General features: G+C 41.4%; 1 protein-coding gene and 1 long non-coding RNA gene across 2 annotated transcripts; one reads left to right on the top strand and one right to left on the bottom strand.

Moving 5' to 3' along the window:
- Positions 1–11238: 11238 nt before the first annotated feature.
- Positions 11239–14917, top strand: GPR132 (G protein-coupled receptor 132). The gene is made up of 2 exons (XM_063293880.1): positions 11239–11339; positions 13841–14917. Exon 2 carries the CDS (start codon positions 13901–13903, stop codon positions 14828–14830), a length of 930 nt encoding a protein of 309 aa, XP_063149950.1. The 5' UTR covers positions 11239–11339; positions 13841–13900; the 3' UTR covers positions 14831–14917.
- Positions 14918–15485: 568 nt separating this feature from the next.
- On the bottom strand, positions 15486–18978 carry LOC134488139 (uncharacterized). Its single transcript, XR_010066939.1, has 2 exons — positions 18856–18978; positions 15486–16707 (listed from the first exon to the last, which is right to left on the bottom strand). It is a non-coding gene; the product is annotated as an uncharacterized LOC134488139 (long non-coding RNA).
- Positions 18979–19717: the final 739 nt, after the last annotated feature.

The raw sequence follows: 19717 nt of genomic DNA, 5'->3' as shown, positions 1-19717 counted from the left end.
ATTCTTGGTGGTTTACAATTAAAAGAGAATGAAAAGAAAACAACATATATCAAAGAAAAGGAATACAATTAACCAGAAGACCAACCCATAACACAAAAAGACCAAAAAATATCCAAAACCAAACAGGTACAACCACCATCTTATCCCAGGTCTGATGTTATGCAAGACAGCAGGAGTCAACACCAAGAACACAAAGAGAAATTTGGGGGTTGAAGTCTCTTTTTGTAATAAAATCATTCTGGAAGAGAATTGTTCAGCCTCTTATCTGGGTTTGATAAGACCAAACATATACATGACACTCCTTCCTCTATTTCTTTCCCCACAACAACAGTATCAGAGATAGGTTGGGCTGGGAGAAAGTAAGTGGCTCAAAGTCATTAAGTGAGCTCCCATGGACTTAAATCTAGATCTCCTCAGGCCTGGTCCATACCTTATCTACTACACCACACTTGTGTATCTTCCCCCATTCCCTTTTTCCTTCTTTGTCAAATAGAAAACAACTCTCCATTCACACTTCACTATTTAGAGAAAGAGAAAAATCATTTTCCTGTTGAATAATTACAGTAGTCTTCTGAGCTCAAAACAAGGAGTCATAAGTTCGATGGGGGAAAAAAACTAAAAATGTTACTTCTGAGAATTCTGACCACAGAGCTATGGTTTTTAGAAAAAGGCTCTAGTTCCCTCTTTCTACATCTAGTGCCATCATAGCAGGAGTATGGCACACAAGAGAGGAGGACCTCCAAATGCCCCAAGGTTAACTTTCCCTCTATTGATGTAAAAATTCCAAATCTGTTTGAGTCTGGATGTGAGCAAAGCATTTTTAAGATGAGGGAGAAAATTTTGAGAACCTTTTTACTGAATGATCAAGATAACTGTCTGCTGTCCAATAACTTTTCTTGGTCTGTCATAGTGAGAGTGGAAAAGTCCATGCTAATTGATGGACTATGATTGCCATAATGAAAATGTTTTCTGCTGGTACATCTACAGTATAAGAGACCACAAATCCACTGCTCTCCTCAAAATGCTGAAAGCAGCATCACCCTGTAATGCTCTGCTCCTTTCCTATGTGCATGCAACATCACAACACACATACATACCACACAATGTGGGTTTCATCATTTGTCCTCACTTGTCCCCACTACAGACAGTTCTGTTTTAGGTGCTTCTCTATGGAAAGTCTGTGCTCATTATGTTTTGATGATGCTAGAACCGCCCTTAAACAACGAATATGGGATATACAGTAGATCTCCAAACAAATTTAAGAAAGGTGCTACACCCCAATATTTATCATTTTTTTCCAGAAGGGTTCGTTCCAGCCTCCTATTTATCATCCATTACAATTTTGAAATTTCGTAAGGCTTCCACCTTAGCCAGGCTGGATACATTGCCCTCAGCAGTCCTTTTTAGACATTTTAAGGGTTCTCCTATGCACCTTCAATCATGTACATGGGGTGATAGCTCAGTAGAAACTCTAAGCCACATGTTATTATGTTGTTGTTTATTTGTTTAGTCTCTTCCGACTCTTCGGGACTTCATGGACCAGCCCACGCCAGAGCTTCCTGTCGGTCGTCAACACCCCCAGCTCCCCCAGAGACGAGTCCGTCACCTCTAGAATATCATCCATCCACCTTGCCCTTGGTCAGCCCCTCTTCCTTTTGCCCTCCACTCTCCCTAGCATCAGCATCTTCTCCAGGGTGTCCTGTCTTCTCATTATGTGGCCAAAGTATTTCAGTTTGGCCTTTAATATCATTCCCTCAAGTGAGCAGTCTGGCTTTATTTCCTGGAGGATGGACTGGTTTGATCTTCTTGCAGTCCAAGGCACTCTCAGAATTTTCCTCCAACACCACAGTTCAAAAGCATCGATCTTCCTTCTCTCAGCCTTCCTTATGGACCAGCTCTCGCAGCCATATGTTACTATGGGGAATGCCATTGCTTTAACTATGTGGACATTTGTTGTCAGTGTGATGTCTCTCTTCTTAACTATTTTATCGAGATTTGTCATTGCTCTTCTCCCAGGGATTAAGCGTCTTCTGATTTCCTGACTGCAGTCAGTATCTGCAGTAATCTTCGCACCTGGGAATACAAAGTCTTTCACTGCTTCTACATTTTCTCCCTCTATTTGCCAGTTATCAATCAAGCTGGTTGCCATAATCTTGGTTTTTTTGAGGTTTAGCTGCAAGCCAGCTTTTGCACTTCCTTCTTTCACCTTCATCATAAGGCTCCTCAGTTCCTCTTTGCTTTCAGCCATCAAAGTGGTATCATCTGCATATCTGAGATTGTTAATGTATCTTCCAGCGATTTTAACTTCAAGACCAGCATGTCGCATGATGTGTTCGGCATACAAGTTGAATAGGTAGGGTGAGAATATACAGCCCTGCCATACTCCTTTCCCAATCTTAAACCAGTCTGTTGTTCTGTGGTGTGTTCTTACTGTTGCTACTTGGTCGTTATACAGATTCTTCAGGAGGCATACAAGATGACTTGGTATCCCCATACCACTAAGAACTTGCCACAATTTGTTATGGTCCACACAGTCAAAGGCTTTAGAATAGTCAATAAAACAGAAATAGATGTTTTTCTGAAACTCCCTGGCTTTTTCCATTATCCAGCGGATATTGGCAATTTGGTCCCGAGTTCCTCTGCCTTTTCTAAACCCAGCTTGTACATCTGGCAATTCTCGCTCCATGAATTGCTGAAGTCTACCTTGCAGGATCTTGAGCATTACCTTACTGGCATGTGAGATGAGTGCCACTGTTCGATAGTTTGAACATTCTTTAGTGTTCCCCTTTTTTGGTATGGGGATATAAGTTGATTTTTTTCAGTCTGATGGCCATTCTTGTGTTTTCCAAATTTGCTGGCATATAGCATGCATTACCTTGACAGCATCATCTTGCAAGATTTTGAAGAGTTCAGCTGGGATGCCGTTGTCTCCTGCTGCCTTGTTATTAGCAATGCTTCTTAAGGCCCATTCAACCTCACTCTTCAGGATGTCTGGCTCTAGCTCACTGACCACACTGTCAAAGCTATCCCCGCTATTGTTATCCTTCCTATACAGGTCTTCTGTATATCCTTGCCACCTTTTCTTGATCTCTTCTTCTTCTGTTAGGTCCTTGCCATCTATGTTTTTGATCATAGCCATTTTTGCCTGGAATTTACCTCCAATGTTTCTAATTTTCTGGAAGAGGTCTCTTGTCCTTCCTATTCTATTGTCTTCTTCCACTTCCGCGCATTGCTTGTTTAAAAATGATTCCTTATCTCTTCTGGCTAACCTCTGGAATTTTGCATTTAATTGGGCATATCTCTGTTGCCTTTTGCTTTCCTTCTTTCTTGGGCTACTTCTAGTGTCTCAGCAGACAGCCATTTTGCCTTCTTGGTTTTCTTGTTCTTTGGGATGTATTTTGTTGCCGCCTACTGAACAATGTTGCGAACTTCTGTCCAGAGTTCTTCCGGGACGCTATCTACTAAGTCCAGTCCCTTAAATCTATTCTTCACCTCCACTGCATATTCCTTAGGAATATTAGTGAGCTCATATCTAGCTGATCTGTGGGTCTTCCCTAATCTCTTTAGTCTGATCCTAAATTGTGCAAGAAGAAGTTTGTGATCTGAACTACAGTCATCTCCAGGTCTTGTTTTTACTGACTGTATAGATGTCCACCACCTTTGGCTGCAAAGGATGTAGTCAATCGGGTTTCGGTGTTGTCCATCTGGTGAAGTCCATGTATAAAGCCGTCTCTTAGGTTGTTGGAAGAGAGTGTTTGTTATGCAGAGTGAGTTGTCTTGGCAAAATTCTATCAGCCTATGTCCTGCTTCGTTTTGTTCTCCCAGGCCATGCTCACCTGTAATTCCAGGTGTCATTTGTCTGCCCACCTTAGCATTCCAGTCTCCCGTGATGAAAATAACATCTCTTTTAGGCGTGTTGTCCAGTCGGTGCTGCGGATCCTCATAGAACTGCTCTACTTCAGCTTCTTCAGCATCTGTGGTTGGGGCGTATATTTGGATCACTGTGATGTTAGATGGCTTGCCCTGAATTCGAATTGAGATCATTCTATCATTTTTTTGATTGTATCCAAGCACTGCTTTAGCCACTTTACTATTAATTATGAAGGCTACTCCATTTCTTCTGTGGTCCTCTTGTCCACAGTAGTAGATCTGGTAGTGATGTGATGTGAAGTGGCCCATTCCAGTCCATTTCAGTTCACTGACGCCCAAAATGTCTATCTTTAATCTTGATATCTCACCAATAACCACATCCAATTTGCCCTGGCTCATAGATCTTACATTCCAGGTTCCAATGGCGTGTTGATCCTTAGAACATCGGATTCGCCGTTCACCACCAGCACCGTCGGCCGCTAGCCATCCTTTCGGCTTTGAGCTAGCTGCGTCATCACATCTGGGGCTAGTTGAACTCATCCTCTGTTCCTCCCCAGTAGCATTTTGACCATCTTCCGACCTGGGGGTCTCATCTTCCGATGGTATACCGACATATCTCTTGTTGTACTGAACCATTTAGTTTTCACGGCAAGAATACTGGGGTGGGTTGCCATTACCTTCCCCAGGGATCGCATTTAGTCTGACCTCTCTGTCATGACCTTCCCGTCTTGGGTGGTCCTTCACGGTTTAGCTCATGGCATCATTGAGGTGCTCAAGCTCCAGCACCATGGTCAAAATGCTACTGGGGAGGAACAGAGGATGAGCTCAACTAGCCCCAGACGTGATGACGCAGCTAGGTCAAAGCCGAAAGGACGGTTAGCGGCCAATGATGCTGGTGGTGAATGGCGAATCCGATGTTCTAAGGATCAACACGCCATTGGAACCTGGAATGTAAGATCTATGAGCCAGGGCAAATTGGATGTGGTTATTGGTGAGATGTCAAGATTAAAGATAGACATTTTGGGCATCAGCAAACTGAAATGGACTGGAATGGGCCACTTCACGTCAAATGACCACCAGATCTACTACTGTGGACAAGAGGACCACAGAAGAAATGGAGTAGCCTTCATAATTAATAGTAAAGTGGCTAAAGCAGTGCTTGGATACAATCCAAAAAACGACAGAATGATCTCAATTCGAATTCAGGGCAAGCCATCTAACATCACAGTGATCCAAATATACGCCCCAACCACAGATGCTGAAGAAGCTGAAGTAGAGCAGTTCTATGAGGATCTGCAGCACCTACTGGACAACACGCCTAAAAGAGATGTTATTTTCATCACAGGAGACTGGAATGCTAAGGTGGGCAGTCAAATGACACCTCGAATTACAGGTAAGTATGGCCTGGGAGAACAAAACGAAGCAGGACATAGGCTGATAGAATTTTGCCAAGACAACTCACTCTGCATAACAAACACTCTCTTCCAACAACCTAAGAGATGGCTTTATACATGGACTTCACCAGATGGACAACACCGAAATCAGATTGACTACATCCTTTGCAGCCAAAGGTGGTGGACATCTGTACAGTCAGTAAAAACAAGACCTGGAGCTGACTGTAGTTCTGATCACGAACTTCTTCTTGCACAATTTAGGATCAGACTAAAGAGATTAGGGAAGACCCACAGATCAGCTAGATATGAGCTCACTAATATCCCTCAGGAATATGCAGTGGAGGTAAAGAATCGATTTAAGGGACTGGACTTAGTAGATAGGGTCCCCGAAGAACTATGGACAGAAGTTCGCAACATTGTTCAGGAGGCGGCAACAAAATACATCCCAAAGAAAGAGAAAACCAAGAAGGCAAAATGGCTGTCTGCTGAGACACTAGAAGTAGCCCAAGAAAGAAGGAAAGCAAAAGGCAACAGTGATAGGGGGAGATATGCCCAATTAAATGCAAAATTCCAGAGGTTAGCCAGAAGAGATAAGGAATTATTTTTAAACAAGCAATGCGCGGAAGTGGAAGAAGACAATAGAATAGGAAGGACAAGAGACCTCTTCCAGACAATTAGAAACATTGGAGGTAAATTCCAATATCCATAGGAAGGATAACAATATCGGGGATAGCTTTGACGGTGTGGTCAGTGAGCTAGAGCCAGACATCCTGAAGAGTGATGTTGAATGGGCCTTAAGAAGCATTGCTAATAACAAGGCAGCAGGAGACAACGGCATTCCAGCTGAACTGTTCAAAATCTTGCAAGATGATGCTGTCAAGGTAATGCATGCTATATGCCAGCAAATTTGGAAAACACAGGAATGGCCATCAGATTGGAAAAAATCAACTTACATCCCCATACCAAAAAAAGGGAAACACTAAAGAATGTTCAAAATATCAAACAGTGGCACTCATTTCACATGCCAGTAAGGTAATGCTCAAGGTCCTGCAAGGTAGACTTCAGCAATTCATGGAGCGAGAATTGCCAGATGTACAAGCTGGGTTTAGAAAAGGCAGAAGAACTAGGGACCAAATTGCCAATATCCGCTGGATAATGGAAAAAGCCAGGGAGTTTCAGAAAAACATCTATTTCTGTTTTATTGACTATTCTAAAGCCTTTGACTGTGTGGACCATAACAAATTGTGACAAGTTCTTAGCGGTATGGGGATACCAAGTCATCTTGTCTGCCTCCTGAAGAATCTGTATAACGACCAAGTAGCAACAGTAAGAACAGACCACGGAACAATGGACTGGTTTAAGATTGGGAAAGGAGTATGGCAGGGCTGTATACTCTCACCCTACCTATTCAACTTGTATGCAGAACACATCATGCAACATGCTGGACTTGAGGAATCCAAGGCTGGAGTTAAAATCGCTGGAAGAAACATTAACAGTCTCAGATATGCAGATGATACCACTTTGATGGCTGAAAGCGAAGAGGAACTGAGGAGCCTTATGATGAAGGTGAAAGAAGGAAGTGCAAAAGCTGGCTTGCAGCTAAACCTCAAAAAAACCAAGATTATGGCAACCAGCTTGATTGATAACTGGCAAATAGAGGGAGAAAATGTAGAAGCAGTGAAAGACTTGGTATTCCTAGGTGCAAAGATTACTGCAGATGCTGACTGCAGTCAGGAAATCAGAAGACGCTTAATCCTTGGGAGAAGAGCAATGACCAATCTCGATAAAATAGTTAAGAGCAGAGACATCACACTGACAACAAAGGCCCGCATAGTTAAAGCAATGGTGTTCCCCGTAGTAACATATGGCTGCGAGAGCTGGACCATAAGGAAGGCTGAGAGAAGGAAGATCGATGCTTTTGAACTGTGGTGTTGGAGGAAAATTCTGAGAGTGCCTTGGACTGCAAGAAGATCAAACCAGTCCATCCTCCAGGAAATCAAGCCAGACTGCTCACTTGAGGGAATGATATTAAAGGCAAAACTGAAATACTTTGGCCACACAATGAGAAGACAGGACACCCTGGAGAAGATGCTGATGCTAGGGAGAGTGGAGGGCAAAAGGAAGAGGGGCCGACCAAGGGCAAGGTGGATGGATGATATTCTAGAGGTGATGGACCCGTCCCTGGGGGAGCTGGGGGTGTTGACGACCGACAGGAAGCTCTGGCGTGGGCTGGTCCATGAAGTCACGAAGAGTCGGAAGCGACTGAATGAATAAACAACAAATGTGAATAGACTTCACTGGAGACTGAGAAGAGGCTAGTGGTGGAAAACAAGGAAAGCCAGTATTTAACATGCTTGACAGGTAATGAATTATCATCATTATCATCATCATCATCATTATTATTATTATTATTATTATACAGGACCTTGTACCAGGGTCCTTATAACTGGAACAAGTTCATAACTGTATCTAAGGGTTGCAATGATGTATAATAGTGGGACCAGATAGCCACTTAGAGTGACACCTGGTTGTGAATTTTACTTTCTTTGTCCAATGCTACAAACAGATTAATAGGGAAGTGTGAATCATTTTAAAACATTCTATGCTGTTTTACTCCCAATATTAGAAAAGTAATATTCAAACTCATCAGGCCTTTTTAAAATTTTTGGTTTCTTAAAGATCTGCTTTAAAAATTTACATCACTCTGGTATAATAGTATGTCATGGAGGTGGTTGGCAGCTTGATGCGGCCCTGGGAATTGTATTGAGGCCGTGGTCTTACCATCTTGGATTTTATATTTCATATTTTATCTTAGTTTTATGTATATTTATATTTTTATAATTAATCTGTTTTAATGATATTTTAATTCTTTTATTGTTTTAATTCGCTTGTTAACTGCCCAGAGTTGTTTGTCAAGATGGGTAGTGAAGACATGCGATAAATAAATAAATAGTCAATCCAAAATCACATCTTGTGCTTCATGATGTCATCACAGAAGTGACACAAATTATGTGGCATGCATCATTTGAGTTATGACATCACAAAACCATTTGTCATCTGGTGCCATTGCTTCCCCCCACTTGTCCCACTCCCCCCTTCAGACACCTATGAAGAAAGGGAGAAGGAAAAGAACACAATGGGGGAGAGAACAAACAAGGGCAGGTGTAACAACCCACAGTCCACAAGCCACATGGAGTCCCCAACAAAATTTCAATGATCTTGGAAGTATCAAAGTGTGCTCTACCACAGGGTTCCTCAACCTTGGCAAGTCTAAGCCGTTCAGACTTCAACTTCCAGAATTCCCCAGCCAGCAAAGCTGGCTGGTGAATTCTGGAAGTTGAAGTCTGTACAGCTTAGACTTGCCATGGTTGAGGGACCCTGCTCTACCATATCCCTTATGGCTTCTTCGTATTTCTTTAGTAACTTGCATTGACAAAAGCAAAACAGTGATCTTTTTACTTGAACCTCTGCGATTCAGAACCTACAGCATCTTCAGTTCCACTAGCCAAAACTCTAGAGTAAATGTGTCTACTGAGGTCAAACATTATTTAGATTTGGAAGAAAACCCTTGGACCATGTGTAAGCATAGCACCTCTCTAGTATTCAGCCCCTGTTTTTTCCCCAATTCTCACATTTTAAAAAAACATGGCTGCTTTAAAAGTTGCATCCACTTTAATGAATCATTTCCTCAAGCCAGTTGATTTTTTCCCCCTCTGGTGTCTTTCCATTTATCTGTCTTTCACATCATTCTAACTTTCTAATCCAAATGAGATGTGGGAGGAGAAAGACAAAGCAGCAGTGCCAAGATTAGTGGTTATGTTATTTAGGTTACTGAAAGAACCTCTGTGGTTAAATGGTATAACTTCCTGAACTCTTTCTACGCATGTGGTAAATTCAGAAGGCTTAATAGGACGAGATGGCTGCATACTGTCAAGGCAAGGTACTACTTCTCTTTTAGTAGAAAAAATGTTTTGTTTTATTACTGATGCTCTGATGGAACACTGAAATTGATGACAAATGGAGGTGGGGGGCAACCTGTTGTATGGTTGTATTAGTTGTTGTGATACGTTGGTTCTTTCCTGGTTGCTATTTTTGTGATTTAAAAATTTGTTATATGTTTTTAAGTATTGTTAGCAGCCCAGAGCCACGTACTTTGAGATGGATGGCCATATACATTTAATAAATAAATGAATAATAAAATCACTTTTTCCATCCCTCCAGTGGAAATGCTTTACAAAAAGTGTAACTGGCTATAAGGGTTCTAACTTCCTCATTCTCATTTCTACTAATCTTATCTACTAATTTCTGCTAAGATTTCAACAATGCTATTTGTCTTTAAGAAGTCAGGTGTTTGCATACCTTGCAATGGTTTTTTTTAACTGATTTTACGAAGTGTCATATACTGCTTTGGTTTTCTTTTAATTGTATTTGCTAAGTGATGTACTTAAATACATTTAAGTGCTGGACACAATGGTCTTACCATGAGGTAGAGGCTCCTTGGATCATCCTGAGAACACTTTGACTTATTTCAGGCACGACTAGACTTAAGTCTTCTGGGATTTGTTCAAGCACATTTTATCTTTGGTAGTACTAGGTTTGAGCTCATAGTTATTTCTCACAAAATTCCACTCTTGATTTCCTGTCCCCATTTTCTTGGTTGAAGCATCCTTACTTTTGGACAACAGGGGGTTGCAATATCCATTGTATCCACTAGGTATTTTTTTCAGAAAATATTGAAAATGTGTCTACTTATATATGGTGTGGCTAATACATCTCCAATTTCTAAATGACACAAAAAGACACTTCTTTCAGTTTCTTCCTCTTGTAGATGCCACTAATGACTAACTCTGGACAAGAAAACCGACTAAAATGTTCTGCGTTTTTATATGTTAAGAGAATGGAAAGAATTAACCATGTAGGCAGAGGTACATAAGGTGAAATGTCAGCCTCTTTTTTTAAGAAGAAAGAAAACCCAGCTACAAGAAGCCATCATGTCTGAGACATTAATAGCCTGATCCTCTACTAATTCAACTTAGGTAATTTTAAAAGAATGTTAGATGTTGGCCATTACATCTTTGAGTAGTGAATTCCATAGTTTAACTGCAGATAATGAGAAGAAACTTATTATTTTGTCTATCCCTTCATGTTTATTGCATGATCCCAAGTTTTGGTATTATGCAAGAAAGAAAAAAGTGTTCCCTACTTACATTTGTCTTTCTTACACAATGAAAAGCCTCAAATGAGATTAATGTTTTATACAGAATGTTTTTTCAACCTGCTAATAATCTTAATTTTAAGGCATGAAGTTTTTAGACTCAAAGAATACTCCCACAACTTGATTAATCATTCTTGTGTTGAAGGGATCAGACAACCTTTCCAGGAAAAAACATATCTTTGCAGCATTTATAAGACATAAAGCTCGTTCAGTGTACATTGAGGGGATATATGGTTTGGTAAAGTTCAATAATATCATAGGTTGAAATGGGAATTCAACTTTTACGATTTGTTTCATTCTAGAATGAATCATTTTCCAGTATTGTTGAGCTTTATGCATTGGCATCAAATATGTAAGAATGATCCGACCTGCTCATTATATTTCCAGCAATTTTTGGAAAATGAATTGTCCATTTTAGCAATCAGAACTAGAGTAATATACCAGTGATAAAATACCATATACCAATTCTCTTTAAGTAAAATATTCAGAGTTAATTTAATGTTCTTCTTCCATTGAAATTATCCATTGTATCCCTATTACTCCATTCAAATTCTGCATCCATTTAATCATACAATCTTTGACCTGTTCAAATATAAAGTCACACTTCACCAACAGTCTATAAGTAAGGCCCAACTAATGTTATGAGTTACATGTCATAAAATGTTCAAATTCAATCAAAAATTTCATTTGTCCTATTCTGCATCTTTTATTGCTCTTGTATCGCTTATTATTGAGATGCAGTGACTGGAATGACAGAATATTCCAAATGTAGTCACATCTGTCAGTTTTATTTTAAAGATGGATAGAAAATAGGCCTGCATAAAATATACATATCATCTTTGGTCAAACAGAAGCATGGAGTGAGTATGTTAATTGGATAATTCCTGTTATGTCCACAAGAAATTCACTCTACTGTTTTCCTAATTTTGCATTTTTAAAAAGTCCTGTACTTATTAGATAAAGCAACTTATTATTACAAACAAACATCAATGAATAGCCCATTGAAAGCAAGAGGGGAGGGACAAATCTAAGTGGTAAATAATTTGATTCACAAATGGGCATTTCTCTTACTTCCATTTCAAGATTAGGCTTACTCTATGACTGTAAGATATGTTACAGTTTTTTGCTATTACTTAACACAGTAATAAGATGTTTCATACTGATTGCAATATAATAGCCTTCTTCTAGTTATTTAGACTATGATTCCCCTCATTGAACTTGGCCAGATTATAGACATTGCAATATAATTCATCAGGAGGGTACCAGATTGGGCTATATGGTTTGAAAACTGCCTTTCTCAAACTGAGAAGTTCAACAGCTGGGGTTCTCATGTGTTGCAATAGTTTTGCCCCATCAACTTCTCTGCTAGTTTTGCAAGAGGCCTCAACAAGCCTATGTAATCTCCACCCTGTTCACTTCCTTCTCCCTTTCTTATTTCCTATCCCAGTATTGTAAAAGATAGTAATACCAGTTCAAAGCAAACAGAATGCCAGAGCTGAACATTTTATCCTTGCTCATTGGTGTAGTTGCTGATGGAGTCAGGGTGAAATCTGCCCATTGGCCATTTTAGGGTGCAGAAGAGACACTCCCTTCCAGCCAATGCCCTCTATCGCCATTTTGGCTTGAACTACCAGAAAACAGACACCTGGTTCTACAGCAGGAAAACAGATACCAATAACTTCCTCTAAGTTAGTTAGCTCCTAAGGTTGAAAGAGGATGAACAGGTGCTTGGAACGTTGGGTTCAGTGGCTTGTCAAGTTGCCCATCTAACAAGTGGCTGGCATGGTAATGCTGCACACCTGCAACCTGTCAACCAGGGCATGTTTGGACATGGGTCTAATCCTTTTCTGAAAGAGTGTTAAGCCTGTATCAAAAAACAGCCCAGCTGTCAGGTTGCAGGCACAGAGAAGCGCAGGGTGAATTAAGAGGGAACTGTCAGTGTAAGCAAGCTCTATTCTGTACTTGAGCTGCAACAGAATAGCAGTGCTGCCTTGAGGGAGGAGAAAGGAACCCAAGGGAATCTCTCCATTGCTTTCCTTGATTCATTCTACATTAAAATTTTAAAGCAAGCACCACTTTCTGGCCTCCTTACTGAGGCAGAACGGGGCTTGCTGATTGGGGCGGCACTTATTATGGCTCAAGGATTAGAGGAGATACTTTAGTTGTGTGCCAATAGTCCTGAATCAGAAGAAAGGATACATTCACATCAAGATTTGCAAACACTGATGTTCCTATAGGGCAGTGTTTCTCAACCTTGGCAACTTTAAGATGGGTGGACTTCAACTCCCAAAATTCCCCAACTCCCCAGGAGTTGAAGTCCACCCATCTTAAAGTTACCAAGGTTGAGAAACACTGAACTAGGATAATGACATATTTCTATAGAAGAAGGTAAATGGTGATGATGATGATGATGATACATGACAGGAACTTCAATTGTGTGGTCACAACAGCCATCTTGATCTTTTTTGCCCCCACCCTTGCAGTCACCCCTGGTGACAACTCCACATGAATCAGCTTTCCTTGTGGAGGGAAAGATCACTAAAGAATGCTGATACTTTCCAATGATTTATCTGTTTACGAATGTGCAAGGAATGCAGAGGCAGAGCAACTTTCACACTCGAAACAGCTTATGCATTATTGTGCATCACTTCCTAGAGTAACAGAGTATGCTCTAGATGGATCTCTCTAGGAAAGGTATTCTTCAGCCAGGGACTATTACTGAGAACTCCTGCTCTCAAGTAGCCCTGGTGGTAGGAGATGGGCGGTGACAAATCTGATAGATAGATAGATAGATAGATGATAGATAGATGATAGATAGATAGATAGATAGATAGATAGATAGATAGATAGATAGATAGATAGATGATAGATAGATAGATAGATAGATAGATAGATAGATAGATAGATAGATAGATAGATCTGCCAGGTCTCAATAAGCCAGCATACATGAGAAGTAATGTTTCTTCTGGTATTATGAAATAGCCAAAGGCTTTCAAGGTTATTGCCAGCACCTTGAACTGAGTCCAGAAATGAACTATGAGCCTACGAAGGTGATGCAATATTAGTTTAATATTGTCATAATGCCCAGTTCCAGTCAGTACCCAAGTTTCTATAAGTTGCATCAAATTGAAATTTCCAGATTGTCTTCATTATGACTATCCATAATGCATTGCAATGACCTATACAAGAGGTTGCCAGGACACAGATTAATGAAGCTTAGCTAAAGTCATAGCTGACAAATCAGCCTAAATCAAAAAGCTATCCTACGACACTGAGGACACCTGTGCTTGTACAGAAATAGTCGCTTTTGGGAATGAGAATGAAAGATTAGCTTACCTAACCAAACCCATTTTGCTTTTAGATTAACAGGGATTCCAAATGAAGGAAGCATTTGTGGAATGACCTCACACGTATCAGCAGCATGTGCAATTCCACAGCCCTGCCATTTGAAGAAAGCCGCCAGCTTCTGATTGTAGTATACAGCCTCATCTTTGCCTTGGGCCTACCAGCCAACTGCTTAACTGTCTTTGTGACGTTCATACAAATTTGCAGGAAAAATATCACAGCCATCTACCTGTTTGGTCTGTCCCTGTGCAACCTTATGTATCTGAGCACCCTTCCTCTCTGGATCATCTATGTGCAAAACAGCCACCGCTGGACAATGGGGCGACTACCGTGCCAGGTGACTGGATATATCTTTTTCTGCAACATCTACGTCAGCATTCTCCTCCTGTGCTGCATTTCTCTTGATCACTACAAGGCTGTGGTACGCGCACTGGAAAGCAGAGGGAAATGCTTCCGGTCCCAAAGGACTGCTGCCATGGTCACAGTTGCCTTCTTTGGCATCGTTGCTGTGATCTATTGCCCTGTGTTTTTCAGCAACAATATCCAGAATGAAAACACAGAAACTTGCTTTGAAACTCCACTCAACTCCAGTTTGGCCTGGTACAACCTCAGCCGGTTCTTCCTGGGATTTCTCATCCCTTTGGGCCTCCTGCTTTTCACAAACTGCAGAATCTTTCAAAGTATTAAGATCAGCTGCAGCCTCAATCCAGACCAGAAAGCTAAAGTGAGAAACCTGGCAATTGCCATCATTTGTGTATTTGTAGTGTGCTTTGCTCCCTACCATTTTGTGCTGCTTGTGAGATCCATTTTCTTCTTTTGGACCAAAGATGAGGTGTGCATGTTTGAGAAAAAGATATATACAACTTCTGTGATCTTCCTGTGCTTTTCCACTGCCAACAGCATTGCAGACCCATTTATCTATGTGCTGGCTAGTGAAAATGTCAGGCGTGAGTTATATCGCACATTTAGGGTGTGTGGAATTCACTGGCCAGATGATTCCCAGTGACATCAGAGACCCACAGGTTGGAAAATGAAGAAGACAGTATTATCACCCTTCACTATGGAAAGTTTCTGTGGGTTCTTAAAAAGACCTGGTTGGTGAAGGAATGGATTTTGAAGCTAAGAGAGGATATATTATTTAGTTATCGTCCTCTCTTGGTCACATGAGTGAGATCAGCAGAGCACCATCCTTTGCAGCATGGACTTGGAAGCATAAGACAAGGTTGGTTTAACCTTCTAGAAAACAATAATCCAGGATGCTTTTAGGCAAACTGGATTTTCCTGGTATTGCCCCTTTTATCCCTCTTAAAATAACAATGACACAGTTTCGTGAAGAAGTAAAAGTAGTATTTACTCACATAATCTAGCTTTCAAAACAGCAGTTGCAGTAGTAAAGTCAAGGCAGATTTAAAGTACTAACTAAGTTACTAAAGTAGAATATCTAGGCCTAAAAAGGAGTCTGCAGAACTCAGACATACATGTGCTTTCAGATCGGATGCATGGTGAAGTAGAAGGAAGTGATCTCAAAGAGTTCTCTCTAGACAATTACTCAGGAAGTCTCCGTGAGCCTCCACCTCCTTTTATATGCCTATCTAGCAAGAGATGAATTGTTTGTTTTGACTGCAATAATATCCCACAAACCCCTTCTCAGGCAAACAAAAAACAAGTTCATGCAAATTTTAATTAAACCACCCAGAGTCCCGTTTTGACTCGAAGGTTCTGAAAACTGTCTCTTGGTAGAGGCTTGGTGAGAATGTCTGCAGTCATCTCTTTGGTATGGCAATAAGTCAAGTCCACAAGTCCATCCTGGATGGCCTCACGCACGAAGTGGTACTTCACCCCAATGTGCTTTGTTCTTGCATGGAACTCTGTGACAACTTTAGGCAACTCTGGTTGTCCTCCATGAGATGAACAGGCTTCTCGTGCACTAACCCAAAGTCTTCGGTCAGTTGGTCGAGCCAGGCTATTTCTCTGCAAGCTTCTGTAGCTGCAATGTATTCGGACTCTGTAGAAGACAAAACTATACAATTTTGTTTATAACTGCCCCAAGAAATGGGACCATTTGCAAGCATGAAGACATAACCACCTGTGGTTTTATAGTCTTTTGCATCCCCAGCCCAATCAGCGTCCATGTAACCTACCAGTTCAAGATCGCTGTCAGCTGGCAACTTTAATTTACAGTTTGCAGTACTTCTTAGATACCTGACAACTCTCTTAACAGCTGTCCAGTCACGTTCAGTAGGAGCATTCACTTTTCTGCTCAGAAACCCCACTGCATTCACTATGTCTCGCCTACACATTGTGGTTAGGCACAAAAGTTTCCCTATTGCTGACCTGTATTTGTTGTCAGGTAAAAGCTCTGATTCCTCTTAATTCTTTAGAAAATCAGTAGCCATAGGTGTGGCAACTGGGTGCGCTTCTTGCATCTGCAGACTCTCAACCAATTCAGTGACCTTCTGCTTTTGGCTTAGAAGAACCATCCTCTCATCTTTCTACCTGAACTCCTAGATAATAATGCACTTCTCCTAGTTCTTTGACTTCCACATATTTGCTTAGATGTTCTACTATTTGGGAGTAGTTTCTGTCATTTACAGTTGCAATTATCAGGTCATCGACAAATGCCAGGATGTAAGAAAATTGTCCATTATTGCATTTGGTGTATAAACACTTGTCTGCATGGCCTTGCGTGTACCCCAGCTATGTTAGCATGGTGTAACTTTTCATTCCACACCCTAGTGGCTTGTTTTAGTCCATAAAGCCCCTTCTGAAGTCTGCATACTAAATGGGCTTGATTTCGTTTGATAAAACCTTTGGGTTGTTTCATATAAATCTCCTCTGAGATTTTGCCATGTAAGAATGCAGTTTTTATGTCTATGTGCCTCACTTGCATTTGCTTTGAAGCTGCTACGCTTAAAAGCATTCTGATGGTGGTGTATCTGACTACTGGAGCAAAAGTGGCATCACAGTCTTCTCCATACTGTTGACTGAATGCCTGTGCTACAAGCCTTGCTTTGTAGCGCTGTACTTTCCCTTCCATATCCTGTTTGACTTTAAAGACGCACTTACTTCCAATAGCCTTTTTCCCTGGAGGCAGCTGGGTAAGAGTCCAGGTCTTGTACTGGTGCAGTGCATTCATTTCCTCCTGCGCAGCATCCTTCCAGAGATGTGCTTCAGCAGCTGGCATCTTTTCTATTGCTTCCCAGTTGGGAGGCTCTAGGGGTTGCACCAACCCTTTGAGGTAGGACAGTCATGGTGGTGGGACACTCTGTTGGATCTCGATGAGCGTCTGACTTGTGGTCCTGGTATTACATCAGCTTCCTCATCATCTTCCAATGCAGGCATCTCCACATCAGACTGTTCCTCCTCATCTCTGGTGCTGCTGTTGGGAGTCTGGTCCTCTGCATCTTCTTCCTGCTCAAGCCCTGTAGATGTAGTCATGACTGCAGAAGGCAGATCTGGACAGTTACACATTTGTGGTGGAAAGTACATGAAATCATGTGTTTCTTTCTCTGATTGCTCAGAAAAATCTACACTTCCTCTTTCGTCAACTTTGCTGTGTTCATCAAAATAAACTACATGTTTTGAGCTGACTTGTCCCATTTCAAGATCTATAACTCTGTAGCCTTTTCCTCCAGTGGCATAGCCCACAAGGATGCCCTTTTGTGCTGTGGAGTCTAACTTGTGCCTATTTTGGGGGGGAATATAACCATAGGCAAGGCTTCCAAATACACGAATGTGTGACAGATTGGGAATTCTCCCATGCCAAAGTTCAAAAGGTGTGCGTGTAGTTCCTTTGGTTGGCAGTCTGTTTTGGAGATACACCGCAGTGGCAGCTGCGTCTCCCTACATGCGCTGGGGTAGAGATGTGTCATTTAACATGCATCTTGTCATCTCTATAATGGATCTGAACTTTCTTTCTGCAATTGAGTTTTGCTGTGGTGTGTACTGAACACTTTTCACATGTTTAATTCCTTCCTCTTCCAGGAGGGTTTCCATTTCATGTGAACAGACCTCACCCACGTTGTCAGTCATGAGAACCAAGGGTTTTCTCTGGAATTTGTTGCTTACCATGGCAAGGTACTTCCTGAACATTTCTTGTGTTTGATTCTTTTCTTTGAGAAAATACACAATATCTTGAAAAATCGAGAAATATTAAAATGTACTTATTTTTTCCAATTGAGGGAAGATTCAGTAGACCGCACACATCACTGTAAACCGTATCAAGCACTCTGGTACTTCTCTGTTGAGTACACAATGGAAAAGAAGGTTTGACACTTTTCTCTGTGATACAACTTACACACCTCGTTGTTGGTAAAGCGTTTAGTGCTACTTTTATTCCTCTTGCAAGCTCCTTGCACTGCAAATCCATTATGGCACTGATGTCTCTGTGTCCAAGTCTCCTGTGCCATAATTGTGGATCCGTCTCATCCTTCTGGTTTGAGCGCGCCACCTTAGCCAATTGGGGTTCTCAAAGATTAATCTCATATACACCATGTATTAGACTTGCTTCAGCATACAATCTCCCATCTTTAGACACCTGGCACACATCATTTTCAAATAATATACGGAAACCTTTTCTGGCCAGGATAGAGACACTAAGCATATTGCAGTTTAGTTCTGGAGTATACAAGACCCGCTGCACAGGATTCTCTTTTATCTCACAACCTGTTTTGTACTTCAGGACTCCTGACCTTCGCCATGTGTCTTTCTGGTTTTTCCATCTGCAATTTGAATACTGCTACCTCGTGATGGGTCAATACTTTTAATGTCCTCAAGGAAGTCCTTGTCATGAGTGAAATGACTAGAGGCTCCAGAATCTCTAATCCATTTGTTTGACTTGGCGTCACAATTGTTGACAGTTAAACTCTTTTCTTGTAAGAGAAAACTTCCCTCATTCTTCCCTTTTCTTTCGTTTGGCTGCTTAAATGCAGGGGATTTTTGTGACTTTGGAGCTTTGCAAGCTTTAGCTATATGTCCTTCCTTATTACAATTGAAGCACACAATTTTCTTTGGTGTGGCTTTGGCCTTCACTTAGAATTTAGACATATAGTTTGAATCATTGGCCTTTGCATTTCTGGTTGGAGATTCTTGTCTCCTTTCCACACACTCTTCTCTCAGATGGGCAATCACTTTTCTTAAAGTTAAGTCTGTCTTCCCATCTGTCATGTTCACTGTTCCAATGTGCCTGGTACATCGTAACACTTCACATGTCATTTGCTAATTGCGTGTTTGATTTGCAGGGAAGGGAGGCTTCCATAGCCCGGACTGTTATCTCTGGGTTGAGGGAATGGAATGTGTTTGGGTTTTCTCAACTGCTCAAGGTTGCTTTCCCAGGAATGGTGAAGACAGTTACTGGCACCTGGGAGGGGGGTGGTTAGAACGGCTGGGTGGGGGGAGGTCTTACGTTTGGAGCCGAGGGTTCTTAATTTGTATTTGGCGCGCTTTCGCTCATTCTCAGCTTTCTCTGTAGTTGCATACTAATCCTTCAATAAATCAGATTTCATAAAGTTCACTTGTGAGTCTGGTTCAATTAGGTTAGGCAACCATTACATAAAGCTGAGAATCCTTAAATCTTACCGCTAACATCTATCCAGAGCAATCTGTGAAGAACTAAAGTTAGCGATGACTGAGCCTACTCCTTACTCGGGGGAAAGCGAGTATTCGGATGCTGGGGAACCGGATTCCACAGCCAAGAGAAGTGGAAAAGCACCCACTCCGGAGTCGGAGGACTTATCAGGGGTTTCGAGTCCCAGTCCTGCGAATGGGAAGGCTGTGAAATCCAAAGTGGTTAAGAAAGCCGAGGAAGCGCCGACTGAACAGGTGATGTGGGATGAGGAGCAGGGAGCCCTACCAGGCACGTCAAAAATGTCTTGGAAGCTGAGGTACCCGTTGT

The sequence above is a fragment of the Candoia aspera genome, chromosome 1, assembly GCF_035149785.1.
Source record: "Candoia aspera isolate rCanAsp1 chromosome 1, rCanAsp1.hap2, whole genome shotgun sequence".
NCBI lineage: Eukaryota > Metazoa > Chordata > Lepidosauria > Squamata > Boidae > Candoia > Candoia aspera.
The sequence above is the reverse complement of the archived record's forward strand: the minus strand, read 5'-3'. Positions and strand labels throughout refer to the sequence as shown.

Excerpts from the sequence above, each read along its gene's own strand:
- GPR132 (XM_063293880.1), top strand. The coding sequence starts at position 13,901 with ATGTGCAATTCCACAGCCCTGCCATTTGAAGAAAGCCGCCAGCTTCTG.